The sequence below is a fragment of the Meriones unguiculatus genome, chromosome 3 (assembly GCF_030254825.1).
Source record: "Meriones unguiculatus strain TT.TT164.6M chromosome 3, Bangor_MerUng_6.1, whole genome shotgun sequence".
NCBI classification, from domain to species: Eukaryota; Metazoa; Chordata; class Mammalia; order Rodentia; family Muridae; genus Meriones; species Meriones unguiculatus.
In genome coordinates, this window is record NC_083351.1 from 777546 (window position 1) to 792226 (window position 14681).

At 47.0% G+C, this 14681-nt stretch overlaps 1 protein-coding gene across 1 annotated transcript in view; it reads right to left on the bottom strand.

Moving 5' to 3' along the window:
- The window catches only part of Cfap74 (cilia and flagella associated protein 74), a 56910-nt gene that overhangs the window by 25011 nt on the left and 17218 nt on the right, over nucleotides 1-14681 (bottom strand). The window contains exons 13-20 of the mRNA XM_060378914.1: nucleotides 13274-13447; nucleotides 12576-12694; nucleotides 9771-9837; nucleotides 9158-9247; nucleotides 6842-7006; nucleotides 5857-5989; nucleotides 3888-3964; nucleotides 3032-3154 (exon numbers count right to left, since the gene is read on the bottom strand). Coding sequence (XP_060234897.1) covers nucleotides 3032-3154; nucleotides 3888-3964; nucleotides 5857-5989; nucleotides 6842-7006; nucleotides 9158-9247; nucleotides 9771-9837; nucleotides 12576-12694; nucleotides 13274-13447 — 948 coding nt within the window. The remainder of the gene's footprint in view (nucleotides 1-3031; nucleotides 3155-3887; nucleotides 3965-5856; nucleotides 5990-6841; nucleotides 7007-9157; nucleotides 9248-9770; nucleotides 9838-12575; nucleotides 12695-13273; nucleotides 13448-14681) is intronic.

The window sequence follows — 14681 nt, forward strand, 5'->3', positions numbered from 1 at the left end:
TCTTTCACATACCAATATCCAGTTAGACCAGCACCATTTGTTGAAGATGCTTTATTTTTCCATTTATATTTCTGGCTTCTTTATAAAAAATCAGGTGTCCCTAAGTGTGTAGGTGTATGCCTTGGTCTTTAATTAAATTCCATTGATCAATCTGTCTGTTTTTATGCCAATACCATTTGATTTTTATTACCTGAGCTCTGTATTACAGCTTGAAATCTGGGATGGTGATACCTCTATAAGTTCTTTTATTGTATAGGATTGTTTTAGCTATCTGGTTTCTTTTCTTTTTTTTTTCTTTTTTCCCATATGAAGTTGAGTTCAAGGTCTGTGAAGAGTTGGGTTGGAATTTTGATAAGGATTGCATTGAGTCTGTAAATTGCTTTTGGTAGAATGACTATTTTTAGTATGTTAATTTTCTTGATCCATGAGCATGGGCTGTCTTTCCTTTTTCTGATATCTTGAAGTTACTGTCATGCAGGTCTTTCATTTTCTTGGTTTGAGTTCCACTAAGACAGTTTAGATTATTTGTGGTTATTGTGAAGGGTGTTGTTCCCCTGATTTCTTTCTCAGCCTGTTTGTCATTTGTAAATAAGAGGGCTACTGTTTTGTTTGTTTTTGAGTTAATCTTGTATCTAGACACTTTGTTGAAAGTGTTTATCAGCTGAGAGTTATCTGGTAGAACTTTTGGGGTCACCCATCTATACTATCATATCATCTGTGAATGATGATATGAAGTCAAATACTTTGACTTCTTCCTTTCCAGTTTGTATCCCCTTGATCTCCTTTAGTTGTTTCATTGCTCTAGCTAGGACTTTAAGTCCTATATTGAATAGATATGGAGAGAGTGGGCAGCCTTGTCTTGTCCATGATTTCAGTGGAATTGCTTTAAGTTTCTCTCCATTTAATTTGATGTTGGATATTGGCTTGCTGTACGTTGCCTTTGTTGTGTTTAGGTATATCCCTTGTATCTCCGATCTCTCCAGAATTTTTATCATGAAGGGGTGCTGGATTATGTCAATGACCTTTTCTGTATCTAGTGAGATGATGATATTTTTTCTTTTAGTTTGTTTATATAGTGGATCACATTGACGGATTCTCATACGTTGGACCAACCCTGCATCCCTGACCATGACGGATCATTATTTTGATGCGTCCCTGGATTCAGTTTGAGTATTTCATAAAGTATTTTCAAATCCATGTTCATGGGAGAAATTGGTCTGTAATGCTCTTTCCTTGTTGGATCTTTGTGTGGTTTGGGTATCAGTGTGACTGTGGTCTCATTAAATAAGTTTGGCAGTGCTCCTTCTGTTTCTGTTTTGTAGAATAATTTGGGGAGTACTGGCATTAGCTCTTCTTTGAAAGTCTGGTAGACTTTTGTGCTAAAACCATCTGGCCCTCAGCTTTTTTCAGTTGGGAGACTTTCAATGACTGCTTCTATTTCCCTAGGGGTCATCAATCTATTTAATTGTTTATCTGACCTTGATTTAACGTTGGTAAATGGTATGTATTGAGAAAATGATCCATTTCTTTTAGATTTTCCAATTTTGTTGAGTACAGGTTTTTCAAGTATGACCTAATGATTCCTCAGTGTCGCTGACTTTGTTGATTTGGGATATTTTCTATCTTTTAAGTTAGTTTGGATAAGGCTTTGTCTATCTTGTTGATTTTCTGGAAGAACCAGCTCTTTGTTTCACTGATTCTTTGTACTGTTCTTTTGTTTGGTTAGCCCTCATTTTATCTCTTGCCATCCACTCCTCTTGGGTATGTTTGCTTCTTTCAGGTGTGCTGTTCACTGTTAGTACGAGACCTCTGCTGGTTCTTCATGAAGACACTTAGTGCTAGGAACTTTCCTCTTAGCACCGCTTTCATTGTCTCATAAGTTTGGGTATGTTGTGCAGTCTCTAGTTTCTTTCTTTCTTTCTGCTTGACCCAGTCTAAGTCATTCAGTAGAGTGTTGTTCAGTAGCCCTGGCTGTCCTGGACAAACTCTGTAGACCAGGCTGGCCTCAAACTCACAGAGATCTGCCTGCCTCTGCCTTTCAAGTGACATGCAACCCCACTGCCTGGCTTAACTTTGGTTCTTATTTTATTTGTATGAGTGTTTTTTTGGCATGCATGTCTGTGCACCATGTATATGCTCTGTCTATGGAGACCACAGAGGATGTCAGACACCCTGGAACTAGAGAGTGGGGGCTGGGAATCAAACCCTGGCCATCTGTAGGAACAGCCAATGCTTTTAACCACTGACCATCTCTCCCGGAACATGCTTCTTTACCCATCCTTGGGAAATTAATATTCACCCAGCGATCATATTCTCTGATCATAATTTAGTAAGGTTATAAAGATTATAAATGAAGAAAGACATTTCTAATAATTAAGAGTTGGGGTAGGGTTAGGGAGATGGCTCAACAGTTAAAAGTACTTGCTGTGTAAGCAGCTGGACCGGAGTTGGGGTTCCCAGTACTCACATAAAAGCCCATGGGCATGGTGGCCCTTCTGTAATCCCAGGACACAGAAGATGATAAGGGATTTCTTGAGCAAGCTAACTAGCCAGCTAGCTGAATCAATGAGCTCTGTTCCAGCGACAGAGACCTTTCCTCAAAATATAAAGTGGATAGAGATTGAGGAAGGTTCCCAGGGTCAACCTCTGGCTTCTGTACACAAACGTGTACACACATTTGTACACACGTGTGTCTCCACACATGTGAACACTCATACACAAGCATGCATACCAAACACATGAAAAACTTAAGAAAAAAAAAAAGAGTATAGACTGGAGCTTGAAGTAAGGCCCATTGTCACTTGCTCAAGGTTCTGAGTTGTAGCTCCAACACTGTAAAAAAAAAAAGAGGGGGCAAGAAAGGAGAGAGACAGAGAGGGAAAAAAAGCAGAGACAGATGTCAGAACACTGATGTGCACACGCGTGTTTGCTAGCTAAGGTGTCACCATTTGTATGGCCCATGACTCCAGCAAGAGCAGCTGTCTGATGTGGCTGTGGAGGCTCAGTCACGTCAAGTCACAGGAGTACTCACCGTTGGACACTGTGAATTCTTAAATATGACCTTGAACTTCGTCTGGACCTCTCCTGGGATAACTGGGCTGAAGATAATGGGTACTTTGATGGAGCTGAAGGGGCCGAGTTCCCCCTCTCTTATCTGTGTGAGAAGAGGAGCCATGGGGTCAGAACGCAGGCATCGTGGTTTCCATTAGGGTCTTTCCTGCTAGCCATTTTGCTTGCTGCCACCACAGGGCTTGGTGGGAGCAGGCCCATGTCCTTGGGGTGTCTATTTGGTCACAAACAGCTTCTAAGGCTGGCCTTGATCCTGAGTGCTTCCTGCGCTGGGGTCCCAGCAAAGGGGGAGTTGGGGGCTACAGGCAGTGAGCTACCTGTGGCTTTCCAAAGACACTCAGCCTCCTGGGCAGTGGCCAGGCGGGCCTTTCGCTAGCATGAGAAGCATGAAGAGCTTGGTAGAACCTGGCTGCATGTAATATTTTGTGTACAGGATACACAGTCTCTACCACCTCACCCACCTTCGAGCCCTGGAGTTTCGAAGATTCCATTCCTGACTCAGTCTACTAGGGGTGGGACAAGAAAGGCAGCCTGAACATTTCTCTGAATCTTCTTCCTCTAGTTCGTGTGATTTCAGCTAGCAGTCTTCATTGTTGGTGTCCTCTCTAAGCTGGACCACATATAGGAAACTGGGCCTGCTGCTCTCTACACGGGGAGGGGACACCTTGGTACGAGTGAAAACAACAGGTGCCTGGAGACTGTGGGTTTAGTCTGGCCCTTACAGACGAAAGAGCCCCTGAGAGCAGGGAGGCTAGTGTGTACAGAGGCTGTGTCTTGGGCTGGAGGAAGCCAAGGTTTGGTAGGTCAGGTGGACTGACCTTCCCCAGTGTGATCTCTGCCTGCTCCTCTTTGGGAATCGTGGTCATGACACTGGACACAGCTGTAATCTCTGTTTCTAGAAGGCAAACAAACCTATATCAATAATCAGTCTGGGGGAAAAAGTCAGATTATCACATTGAATAAACTAAAAACGCCTAAGACTTCCTTATGCAAATTCTGAAGCTAAGGAAAGGGAAAGATGAATCAGCTCCCTGGGTCACATCCTTTTTGGGCTGAAGACTCAATATACCAATATATCATTTCCAAACTGATGACACATTCATGCCAGGTTTCTCCCCTTGGCTCTCTCTCTCTCTCTCAGTCTCTCTCTCCTGAGACAGGGTCTCTCGTGTAGCTCTGCCTGTCCTGGAACTTGCTCTGTAGACCAGGCTGGCCTTGAACTTTGAGATCCATGGGCCTCTGCCTCCCAAGTGCTAGGATTAAAGGTGTGTGCCACCATGCCCAGCCTAAACATACATTTCAGTGAAAGTGTCAAGAAAAAGATGCTACCTTCATACAGACTGCAACTCAGTCCCTGCTCTGTGCCTCACACAAAAGCTAATTTGAATGAGCCACTGCTAAGAATCCAGCTGCCTCTCCCTTGGTGCCTCTGTCCCCACTGTCTGCACACAGTTTCCATACAGGAAGTACATTCACTATCTAGCCCTCCATTCTTTGACCTCTTTGCTGATCCAGGTAAGGTTGATGACCTTTTTCCTACTGGGAATGAGAATTCTACCCATATAAAAATTCAACAGAGAGGGAGCAGGAAGACCCTCTAGGGATTGCTGATGAAAATTATAAAAATAACCTACTGAATGCATTTAAGAAGAAAGTGATTGCAATGGTAGGGTCATTGCTCATACAGAATATGGACAAGTAATCTAGCTACATGGAGATACTGTGAGAATACAGGCCAGCTTTGGTGGAGACTGGGAAAGCTAAGGATAATCTGCTAGAGACATATGGGTTTTAAACGCTTGCGGCCCTAAAGCTCCAGTGAGAATTCCTTGAAATGAGTACAACTTGGATCAGTGTAAACTGACAGGAGCTCAACTTTCTTAAAATTTGAACTGGACTACTGACGCAAATGTAAGACATGTCTCACATTTGTGTGGCATTGGCACAGAGAAAAATGGCTGAAAAGGCACATGCACACACAACCCAAAGAAATGGTAAGTTTGGAAATTTAAAATAAAAACTACAGCTTGGCAGTGGGGACTCACACCTTAATCCCAGCACTCAGGACCCAGAGGCAGTCGGATCTCTGAGTTTGAGGCCAGCCTGGTCTACAGTATGAGCTCCAGGACAGCCGGGGATACACAGAGAAACTCTGTATTAAAAAAGTAAAAGAGAGAGAGAGAGAGAGAGAGAGAGAGAGAGAACCCAGGGAAATGGTGAGGACACTTGGGGCAGAGAACAGGCTGCACTTCGGGACTGACCGACGCCTGACAAGGTGTGTGTTTTTCCAGCTTGGCACTCGGATTGCTCAGTTTTAAAACTGTCCTTGTGTATCATTAATACTTCTCTGCAGCTGGTCTCTGAAGCAAGACCCCTCATCAAGCTCAGGGCCTGAGGGCCTGATAAACACTGGCAACCGCAGGGCCTGTCTCCCAGGCAGAGCCCCCAGGGCCCTACACCTGCACACGTGTGACCCGCCTGGCTGTCCAGAGCTGGCGCTTCTGTGGATTCTGTCAGTTTCCACACGAGGAGAATTTCAATGCACATCATAACCAGTGCATATTCGTGTGTCTGAGTGTTTATGTTCGACCACCCACAAACAAAGCCCTGAGAAAACTACACTTGTGGCCCTCCTGAGCGTCACCTAGGCCACAGACCTGGCAGTCTCTGGCTCTCTGGGCCTCTCAAGACCTGAAATCCGGAGGCGAGTCCTGGCTGGCTCAGGGGTCAGCACAGGAAGCTGGAGGTTGGTACCTTCTACCCACTCCCCAGCTCCACCACCCTTACCATCTACTCTCTCCGACTCTTTACGGCTCTGCATGTCCATTAGGGAAGACCCGTCAATGTCAAACTGCTGCTCAGAGATACTGTGAATAATCTTCTCGTAGAGACTTCTCTCCTCGTAGGTGAACACGCTGCTCTGAAAGGAAGCTCAGGCTGGCCCTGCTCTAGCCTGGGTGAGCTGATATCCTGTCTGTGTAGACAGTTGGAGGCGGAGCTCCTGGACGCCTCCTAAGCAAGCCACCCACCTGCCCAAAACAAGCCCCGCTCTTCCTCTCCCGCTCTACTCGCCTTGCTCCCTGATTCTGACTGCAGCCATTTCTCCCCACCCCCACATAGCTGCCATCCAACCTGCTTTGGCCACAGGTGCCCTGCCGGTCCTGCCCTCTCTTGGCTGAGATTCTTCTTGGGGCACCCGAACAGAGCCAAAAGGATTGCTCCATGCATCTTATGACAATGTCCAGATACTCTAGAAGCGTGCAAGAAAAGGCACCTCTCCTCCGCAAATGATCTGCATACCCATGAGCCTGGTGAGTCCAGTTTTTTAGTAGAACCCTGAGGCTGCTGCCCCTCCCTGTGGCCCCTGCACAGTCTTCTCAGAAAAGAAAAAAAGGCTCTTTTTATGCGTTGGGAAGGCAGCCATGGTCTCTCATGGAGCTGTCTGATTGGACTCTTGCCCTTTCTGGGAGCCCCCACCCTGTACTCCTAGTCAATGTATACCACACATCTTAAAGGAAACCCTCTGCTGCCATTGTCCCCAAGGCCAGACTGCATGTGTCCTCCTCATCGGCACTGGACATTTTTCCCCTCCCTAATGTGAGGCTATCCTGACATTTTCCTCTCAGTCCCACCCCCACCATGTGCTCACCTATTTTAACACACTTGAGGTTGTTCACTTGGCTGAGAGGCTCCCACCCTGCCCTTGGCTAAGCAGGGCCACAGACACCCATGGGAACTATGGCTGCTGGTCAGCAGCTGGCAGGGAACTCACTATATTCTTAACTGGTTGGGACTCATCCATGTCAAATAACTCAGAATCGAGGAGAAACTTGAACCTGGTGCCCAGGCCCCCAACATTGGACAGTGTGATGATCCTGGATGTGGTCTCACCCACGACGTAGCTCCCAAAGTCAATGAGCTCCTTGTCGAGGGACAGCTGCCAAAGAACACAAGTGTAAGGGTGGCCACTAGGTCGGCTGGATCCACAGTGACCAAGGGAGTGTAGGTCCCTGCAGGGGTCATGGCCCAGAGGGTCCCAATGTCCCGCAGGAGAAGTCCCAAGATGCCAGGGGAAACGTGACTTCTCCTTCACAGGGAGCCTGCGCTTGACTGCACACAGGACAGGCGGGGAGGGGGGGGTCATGAGCATTGGTACACGAGAGGTCAGGGTCACAGCCCACTTAGGTCACAGAGTCCTCAAGTGACCAGAATAGTTTGGGGATCCTGCGTCTACTTTTAAAAGTCAAGCCAGCAGCTCCTGGACTGAGAGTTGATTGAAAGAGAGAAGGCAGGATGGTCAGGGAGTAGTGAACAAGCTAGTAGCTATCATCCTGGCTGAGGTAAGCTGTGCTGAAGATACAGCACCTGGAAAGTATTGCTTTCCAGAGTGGGATTGTGTCATTCATGCCCTCTGTGGGGACAGGCCACAGACGCTCTTTGCTCAAGCTAAGAGTGCCATGCCTGGGCAGCACCATGGCTCCACAAACAGCCATCTCTCACAGGGCGGTTTTGCAACACTGAATCTAAAGCCAGGCCTGTACCTGCAATGCCTTTATCCAGAGGCATGACAATGGCCACTAACACAAGCAGACCAATGTATAAAACAGAATAGTCCAGATTCAGGCCAGAGAGGCCGCTTGTGCCTGCTACAGATGACTGCATAGGGCTGCCATTCCCCCTGGTGAGACAGAGTTCTTACTGCTTTTGCAGCCCATCCTAGATCTTCCCTGGAGAAGCTCTTGTCTAGGTGAACCTCAGTGTCTGTGGCAGTAACTTGTAACAACAGTAGGCGTGAGTGTGGGACATGTGAGGCACATAGCACTGGCTCCCCAAAAATAGCTCCCAACTTGTCTGCGTGCACATCTGCACATACACCTGCAGGCCAGAAGAGGGCACCAGATCCCAGTATGGATGGCTGTGAGCCACCATGTGGGTGCTGGGGATTGAACTCAGGACCTCTGGAAGAGCAGAAGGTGCTCTTAACCACTGAATCATCTCTCCAGGTCCTAGATGCCAACATTTTTAAAGAGTGTTGAGTCTGATATTGGCAATTTACTTTGAAGTAGTTTCCACAACAAATTGTGTATAGATGAAGCTGCTGTGCCAGCTTTAAAAACTATCAGATATAGATGGTTTGTGGAAACTCACTGCATGCTTCTGTTTTTCATTGTTTGAAAATTTACTCACAGTAAAAATAGTGCATGCATGCAATGTCCACGTAGTGGCAGTGGTGCGTGCAGTGGTGCACATCTTTAACCCCTGCACGCAGGAGGCAAAGACAGGTGCACTTCTTTGAGGCTGAGGCCAGCCTGGTCTACACAGTGAATTCAAGGACAGCGAGAGTTTACGTAGTGAAATTCCGACATTCCCCTCTGCACTGTGGGCCTCTCCGAAGGGACCCCATACAGAGCAGGGTTTGTCTAGAAATTTCTAACTCTGGTGTGGTTACTCACTTTTTCAGAATTGTTGGGAGGCTGGTTGGGTGCACGTTACTGCCTCTCAAGATCTGGTTATACCTACCCTTATTTTGTAAACCTGCCTAAGACATATCTGATTGGTTAATTAAACGGCCTATCCCTGAGCAAGGCAACGATGGACAGGAAGAGAGGAAGAAGGAAGATGCCACGATGGGTTAGCATGGAGAAGGAACCATGTGGGCTGGGAGGAAGGACTCCAATAATGGCATGAAAAGGCCCAGATGAAAAATACAAGCAAGTAGTATGGGATTATAGATGGAAGGTGGACCAGATGACGAGGATTAAGATGAATGGTATTGGATGGGGGCTGGGACATTGTGAGGTTATTGAGACAGTGTAGGTGAAATATCTGCCTGGCCCAAGGTAAACAAGGCAATTACAAAATCTAACGGGTGTCTGTGTCTTATTATTTGTGATAGTGGATTAAATAATACTGCTGTGATAATCTTAGGGCCAATAATAAATAATACATAGCCTAACGCTCCTCTTTCATTTACAAAAGCCCAGGCCCAGGTTGGAGTCTGAGCGAAATGCCACTGGACTGAGGTCTGTGGTGGAGCTCTGACCTCATGCCCTCACCTTGAAGACACATTCAGCAAACTTAAACTTACAGAACATTTTTTTGTTGAACATTTCAGTGGAATAGAAAATTCGCCAGTCTGAGCCAAAAATGAAACATTTCCTTCCAGATCTTTATTTATCTAAAAAAAAAAAAAAAAAAAAAAAAAAGAAGAAGAACAAAACAATCCCAGTCACCATAAACCTCTATGATGAGACATAGGCTTCATCTGTATAACCATGGCCTGGACCTGCTCGCCATTTGCCTCATGGGACCCAAGGAAGAGCTCTAAAGTACCCCACATGAGCACACCCTGAAGAAAAACACTTCACAGCCCACTGAAAGTCAGACAGTAAGATCAAACCTGGCAAGCTTTTTTTTTTTTTTTAATTTATTTATTTATTATGTATACACTATCTGCATATGTGCCTTCACACCAGAAGAGGGCACCAGATCTCATTACAGATGGTTGTGAGCCAGCATGTGGTTGCTGGGAATTGAACTCAGGACCTCTGGAAGCGCAGCCAGTGCTCTTAACCTCTGAGCCATCTCTCCAGCCCCCAAACCTGGCAAGCTTTATTCCACTGGCATTACAGAATGATATGGAATTGTTGTCATTGTTAAGCCAGAAAAAACCAGCACCCCTGTGTGACCCTGTGACTTACCATAGGTTTGAAGGTGACAAGAACTTCACAGGACATACCGGCTGACATGGGACCAGGGGGGTCAAAGCTGCAGGAACAGGAATTCACAGCACATAAGTCGCCAGGTCACTGTGGAAAGGGGAAGCCCACTGCATACTCAGCTCAGCCTCTTGGATTCCCTTCTCTCTTTCTGTTCCAGGTACCATACCTGTGCTGGCTCGTTTTTGCAAATCAACATGGGCTAGAGTTATTTGAGAGAAGGGAACCTCAATTGAGAAAATGCCTTCATAAGATCTGGCCATAGGCAAGCCTGTCCAGCATTTTATTAATTAGTGACTGATGTGGGGATGCTCCAGCTCATTACGGGTGGCATCACCCCTGGGCTGATGGTCCTAGTTTCATTAAGAAAGCAGGCTGAGCAAGCTATCATGAGTAAAGCAGTAAGCAGCACCCCTCCATGGCCTCTGCATCAGCTTCTGCCTTCAGGTTCCTGCCCTGCTTGAGTTCCTGTCCTGACTTCCTTTGATGATTGGACTATGACATGGAAGTGTAAGCTGAATAAAGCCTTTCCTCCCCATCTTGCTCTTGGTCATGCTGTTTTATCCCAGCTAAGACCACACCTCTGCCTAGATGCCCTGGCTAATGAGAAGCTCCAGCTCTGTGGTCTTCCTCACAGACCCCATTTCCTGATGAGCAGGAGACACAGGTAATCTTCAGATATCAGTCCTGTGAGCCCGCACAGGGAGTGAGGTACATCTCCAAAAGTCAGCTCCAGAAGAAGGGATGCCGTGGGGTGTGGCCCCCTGGGGACATATGCCAGGCCTTGGATCAAGGATGCTGAGTTCTAACAGCAACATGAAGTGAAGGGCTATAAGTGAAGCTCTCCAGCAAAACAACCTCAACTGCAGGGCCATAAGATGGGCGCCAGTCTGCTGATCCGGGGTGAGTGAAAGACTCTTCCTAGAAAATTCCTTGTATCAGGCCTATTTTCACAATGTTAAATTTTATCTAATTTGTTTGGCTTGGAAGTACACAAAAACTAACTATAAAAACACATCTCTGGGTGCCAGAGAGATATCTTAGTCAATAAACTGCCTGCTATGTAGACACAGGGACCAGAGTTCAATCCCCAGAACTCAAGAAAAATCCACAAGCTTTTTTGTGCTTGTAATCACAACACTGGAGTGGCAAAGACAGGAGGCTTCCCAAGGCTCTCACCCTGGAGTCTAACTGGTGAGAAGGTCGGAATCCAGGGATATGCACAGGAGGGATGCTGTGCACTAACCCAGTGAGAAGCAGGGCCAGAGTATAAGGACTTTTACAGTAAACTATTGAAACTATTGTGTGACTGAGTGGAGCGTGTGGGTAAAATAGTAAAGTCAGATAGTTACGGGCAGGAAGAAAGAAAAAGACACTGCTAAGAAATGCCTGCTCATCTGAAAAAGAACTAGGCATTTTTAGAAACATGGTACCGAAACAAGACGCATACTCAGCAGCTTCTGCAGCCAGTGAGACACAGCGGAGAGACCAGCCCACTGGGGACATCTACACATGGACACAGCGGAGAGACCAGCATGCTGGGGACATAAGGACAGGGAAGGTTTCACATGGGAGGAATGGGGGGAAGCCATGGGGAGAGCTGAGGAACAGAAACAGATGATATTTGCAGGCTAGGGATAAGACATTTCTAGCTCTGCTCAAAGATATGAGCCTCCAAGAACTACAACTAGTTTTTTTTTTTGTTTTTAAATTAAGCTTTCCAGGTATGCTGCAGTAGGGCTACGGGGCACTGAGTGCCAGAGATCTTAGTGTAGCCAGGGGAAGCTGAGGAACCTGCCAGAGAGTCACAACCACTAGAACAAAAGACATCACAAGACAGCTTATGAATGCCAGCCTTCAAGTGTGGAGAAATCTTCAATCCAGGCCTAGGAAGGTGGCTCTGTGGTGGCTGGTGACCACCCAACCTGGACACCTGTACATTCTCAGAATGAGGACAGCACCTCCTGGGTGGGAAGTTCCTATCAGGGCTGTCAGCCAGTGCTGCTCATGGAGAAGCTCCACACCCCCACAGGGGCAGCTCATGGGGATACCCTGCAGGGGAGAAGAAGGGACCCTGAGCAGATGAGCTGGGGCCCAATTTATATTGCATCCCCACTTTGGAAATTGCACCTCACACACTAGCAGATGTGGGTGACTTGTGCTATGAGCAGACCTGCCTATAAGATAGATACAGTCAACACACTGGTAGTGTCAGCTATTTGGGAGCCAAGGCAGGAGGATTGCAGGTTTGAGACCAGCCTGGACTACATGATGAGTACAAGGTCAGCCTAGGCTATAGAGCAAGACCCTGTTTCAAAAACAACAAAAAGAAAAAGAAAAAGAAAGAATGAAAGAGGAAGGTTAGATGCTGAGAAACAAAAGAGAAGTGTTGTTGAAAATGAAATGAAAACTGGAGGGGTATGGGGAGAATGGGAGAAGCAACAAGCATTAAAGGAAACCACAGAACAACACTTAAAAAGCCAGCATAGAAGTGAAAATATATGCACAAGAAGAGTCTTAGAAAAAGGAGAAAACTGAAACACCAGCACAAAGAGAAAAGCAATCCGGGAATCTTCATAGTAAGAAAGCGTGCTGGCTGCCAAGGAGACGCTACAGTGCCAACACTGACACATGGTGGAGTGTGGGCAGCCTGGCAGAAGGCTTTGTCATGTGGTCGGGGGACTGAGCTGGTATTTGTGACCTCAGTATCAAGAGATAAAGCAGTGACCTCTCCGACTCTTGTAGGCAGCCTGGCCCACAGTCTCACGGCCAGACTGCCACACTCACTCAATGTGGATGAAGTCCTTCAGGTACTCCTCCACACCCACCAGCTTGCAATAGTTGATTGTGTAGGTAGCATTTATCAGCGTGATCTTCTTCTTATATACTTTGCCAATATCAAAGTCCTGCAGAGAAAAGGGGAGTTGATGACTTCAAGCCCCCAGAAAGCTTCAAGAAGATGGGCAGGAGACAACGGGTCGACCCTGGTGCTGACTCCTGAGAGGTTAAGGATCCTGAAGTAGGAAAGGGCTCCCCTTGAATTGTGATGCCCACCTCAATGTCTGTGAGAGACAGTGAAGAGCCTACCCTGTAAGAACTTCCTCCTCAGCACGATGAGTTTGATGAGGAGAATGGTTGGGTGGGAGAGACATCAGCTGCATATCTTAGCCCACCCTTCTGTAAATGCTGATACTAGCCAGCTGCTGGTGGGTGCTGGAGTCCTTGGGGCCACCTCAGGAGAAGGCAGGGTTTGTCAAGCAAAAGGGGCCTAACAGATAATTATCCTGTTACATTACTTCCCAGAAGCCCAAGCCCCTACCAAGGAGTGCCCAGGGCCTTCCTGCTCCCTAAGCTGTCATCCCAGCCTTTGGGTACCAGCCCCACAGCTGAAGACTTCTCTTCATTTCCCAAAGTGAGAACAGAAAGCATCAGAGGCAGGAGAGTGGACGAAAGGCTTCCTTCCGTGGCCATCCTTCAAGGCTCACCTTGAAGTGAATGACGTCGGGCTTGCTGTTGAATGGGCGGCCCTTGAACTCTCGCCCAGATACCACCTGCTTGTGGACCACCCCGCTGCGCAGCTTCTCCAGAGTCTGAGCCAGGATGTCCTTGTCCATCTTAGTTCCACCCACAGGTTTTCGGTCCATGTCCTCCTTGGCCACCTTGGGTTCAAAAAGACAGAGGTCCACACTTGCTCAAAGCCTGATAGTGAAGAAAGTGCAGGGCCCAAACCTGGCAGGGCAAGAAAAGGTTTAGCATCCAGGAAATTACTCTGAAGGGCCCAAGCTGAGAGAGAGAGAGAGAGAGAGAGAGAGAGAGAGAGAGAGAGAGAGGAAGAAGAAGAGGAGGAGGAGGAGGAAGAGGAGGAGGAGGAGGAAGAAGAAGAAAGAGGAGGAGAGGAGAAGAAAGAAGAGAAGAAGGGGAGGGGAGGGAAAAGTGGATGGAGAGAGGAGGGAGAGGGAGCGAGAGAAGAGGAGGGGAGGGAGAGAGAGAAGAGGAAGAGGAAGAGGAGAAAAGAAAAGAAGGGGAGGGGAGGGGAAGGTAGATGGAGGAGGGAGAGGGAGAGAGGAAGAAAGAGAGTGAGGGAGAGGGAGAGGAAGGCACAGGCACAGAAAGAGAGAAAGGCCAATGAGAAGAGCCACAAACGTGAGACTCTCTGAAAAGTAACAGCAGAAAGGGCTGTTCTAGGCTGTTGAATCAGAACAAAAGATTTTTGGAGAATTCTGCAGGACAGCTTTTTTGAGAGGCAATTTTAGTCCAAATCAGGCAATCTCACTAACTAACGTGAGCAATTGGAAAAAGCTGCAATCCAAAATGGGCTAAAATTTTCCTTTTGACATCGTGTGAGCTCAGCCTGAGGCCTTGGGCATCCATGTCACACGTGGGTTTGTCCCTGATTCTCCAGGGTGGACAGTGCATGCCCCTTGCCTGTGCCCTGCCACCTTTCTGCTGGGTTTAAATGGAATGGCTAACCTAGCTTTTTTTTCTTCACTGCTTCCCTAGGAGCAGGAAAATAAAATCCTTTTGCTCTGGTAGTGATGTCAGCTAATGTTTGCAGAAGCTGAGAGGATCCTGCTGGGCCTAGGGCCTGTGCCTCTTGTAAACTGTAATCCAGAGGACCAGCATTCTGGGTGAGCAGGTTTCTTGAAAAGGGCCATTAAAGGAAGTGTGAACTCATGGATTTTTATAGAAATATGTTTCCCTGGGCAAGAGGGATGGCTCAGTAGTTAAGACTCCGTAACTGCTCTTCCAGAAGACCATAATTTGTATCCCAGCACCTATACCTGGCAGCTTGCAACTGTGTAATTCTAGCTCCAAGGAATCTGACACCTCTGGTCTACACACATACACACACACACACTTAAAAATAAAATAAATTTTTAGAAAGAAATATTT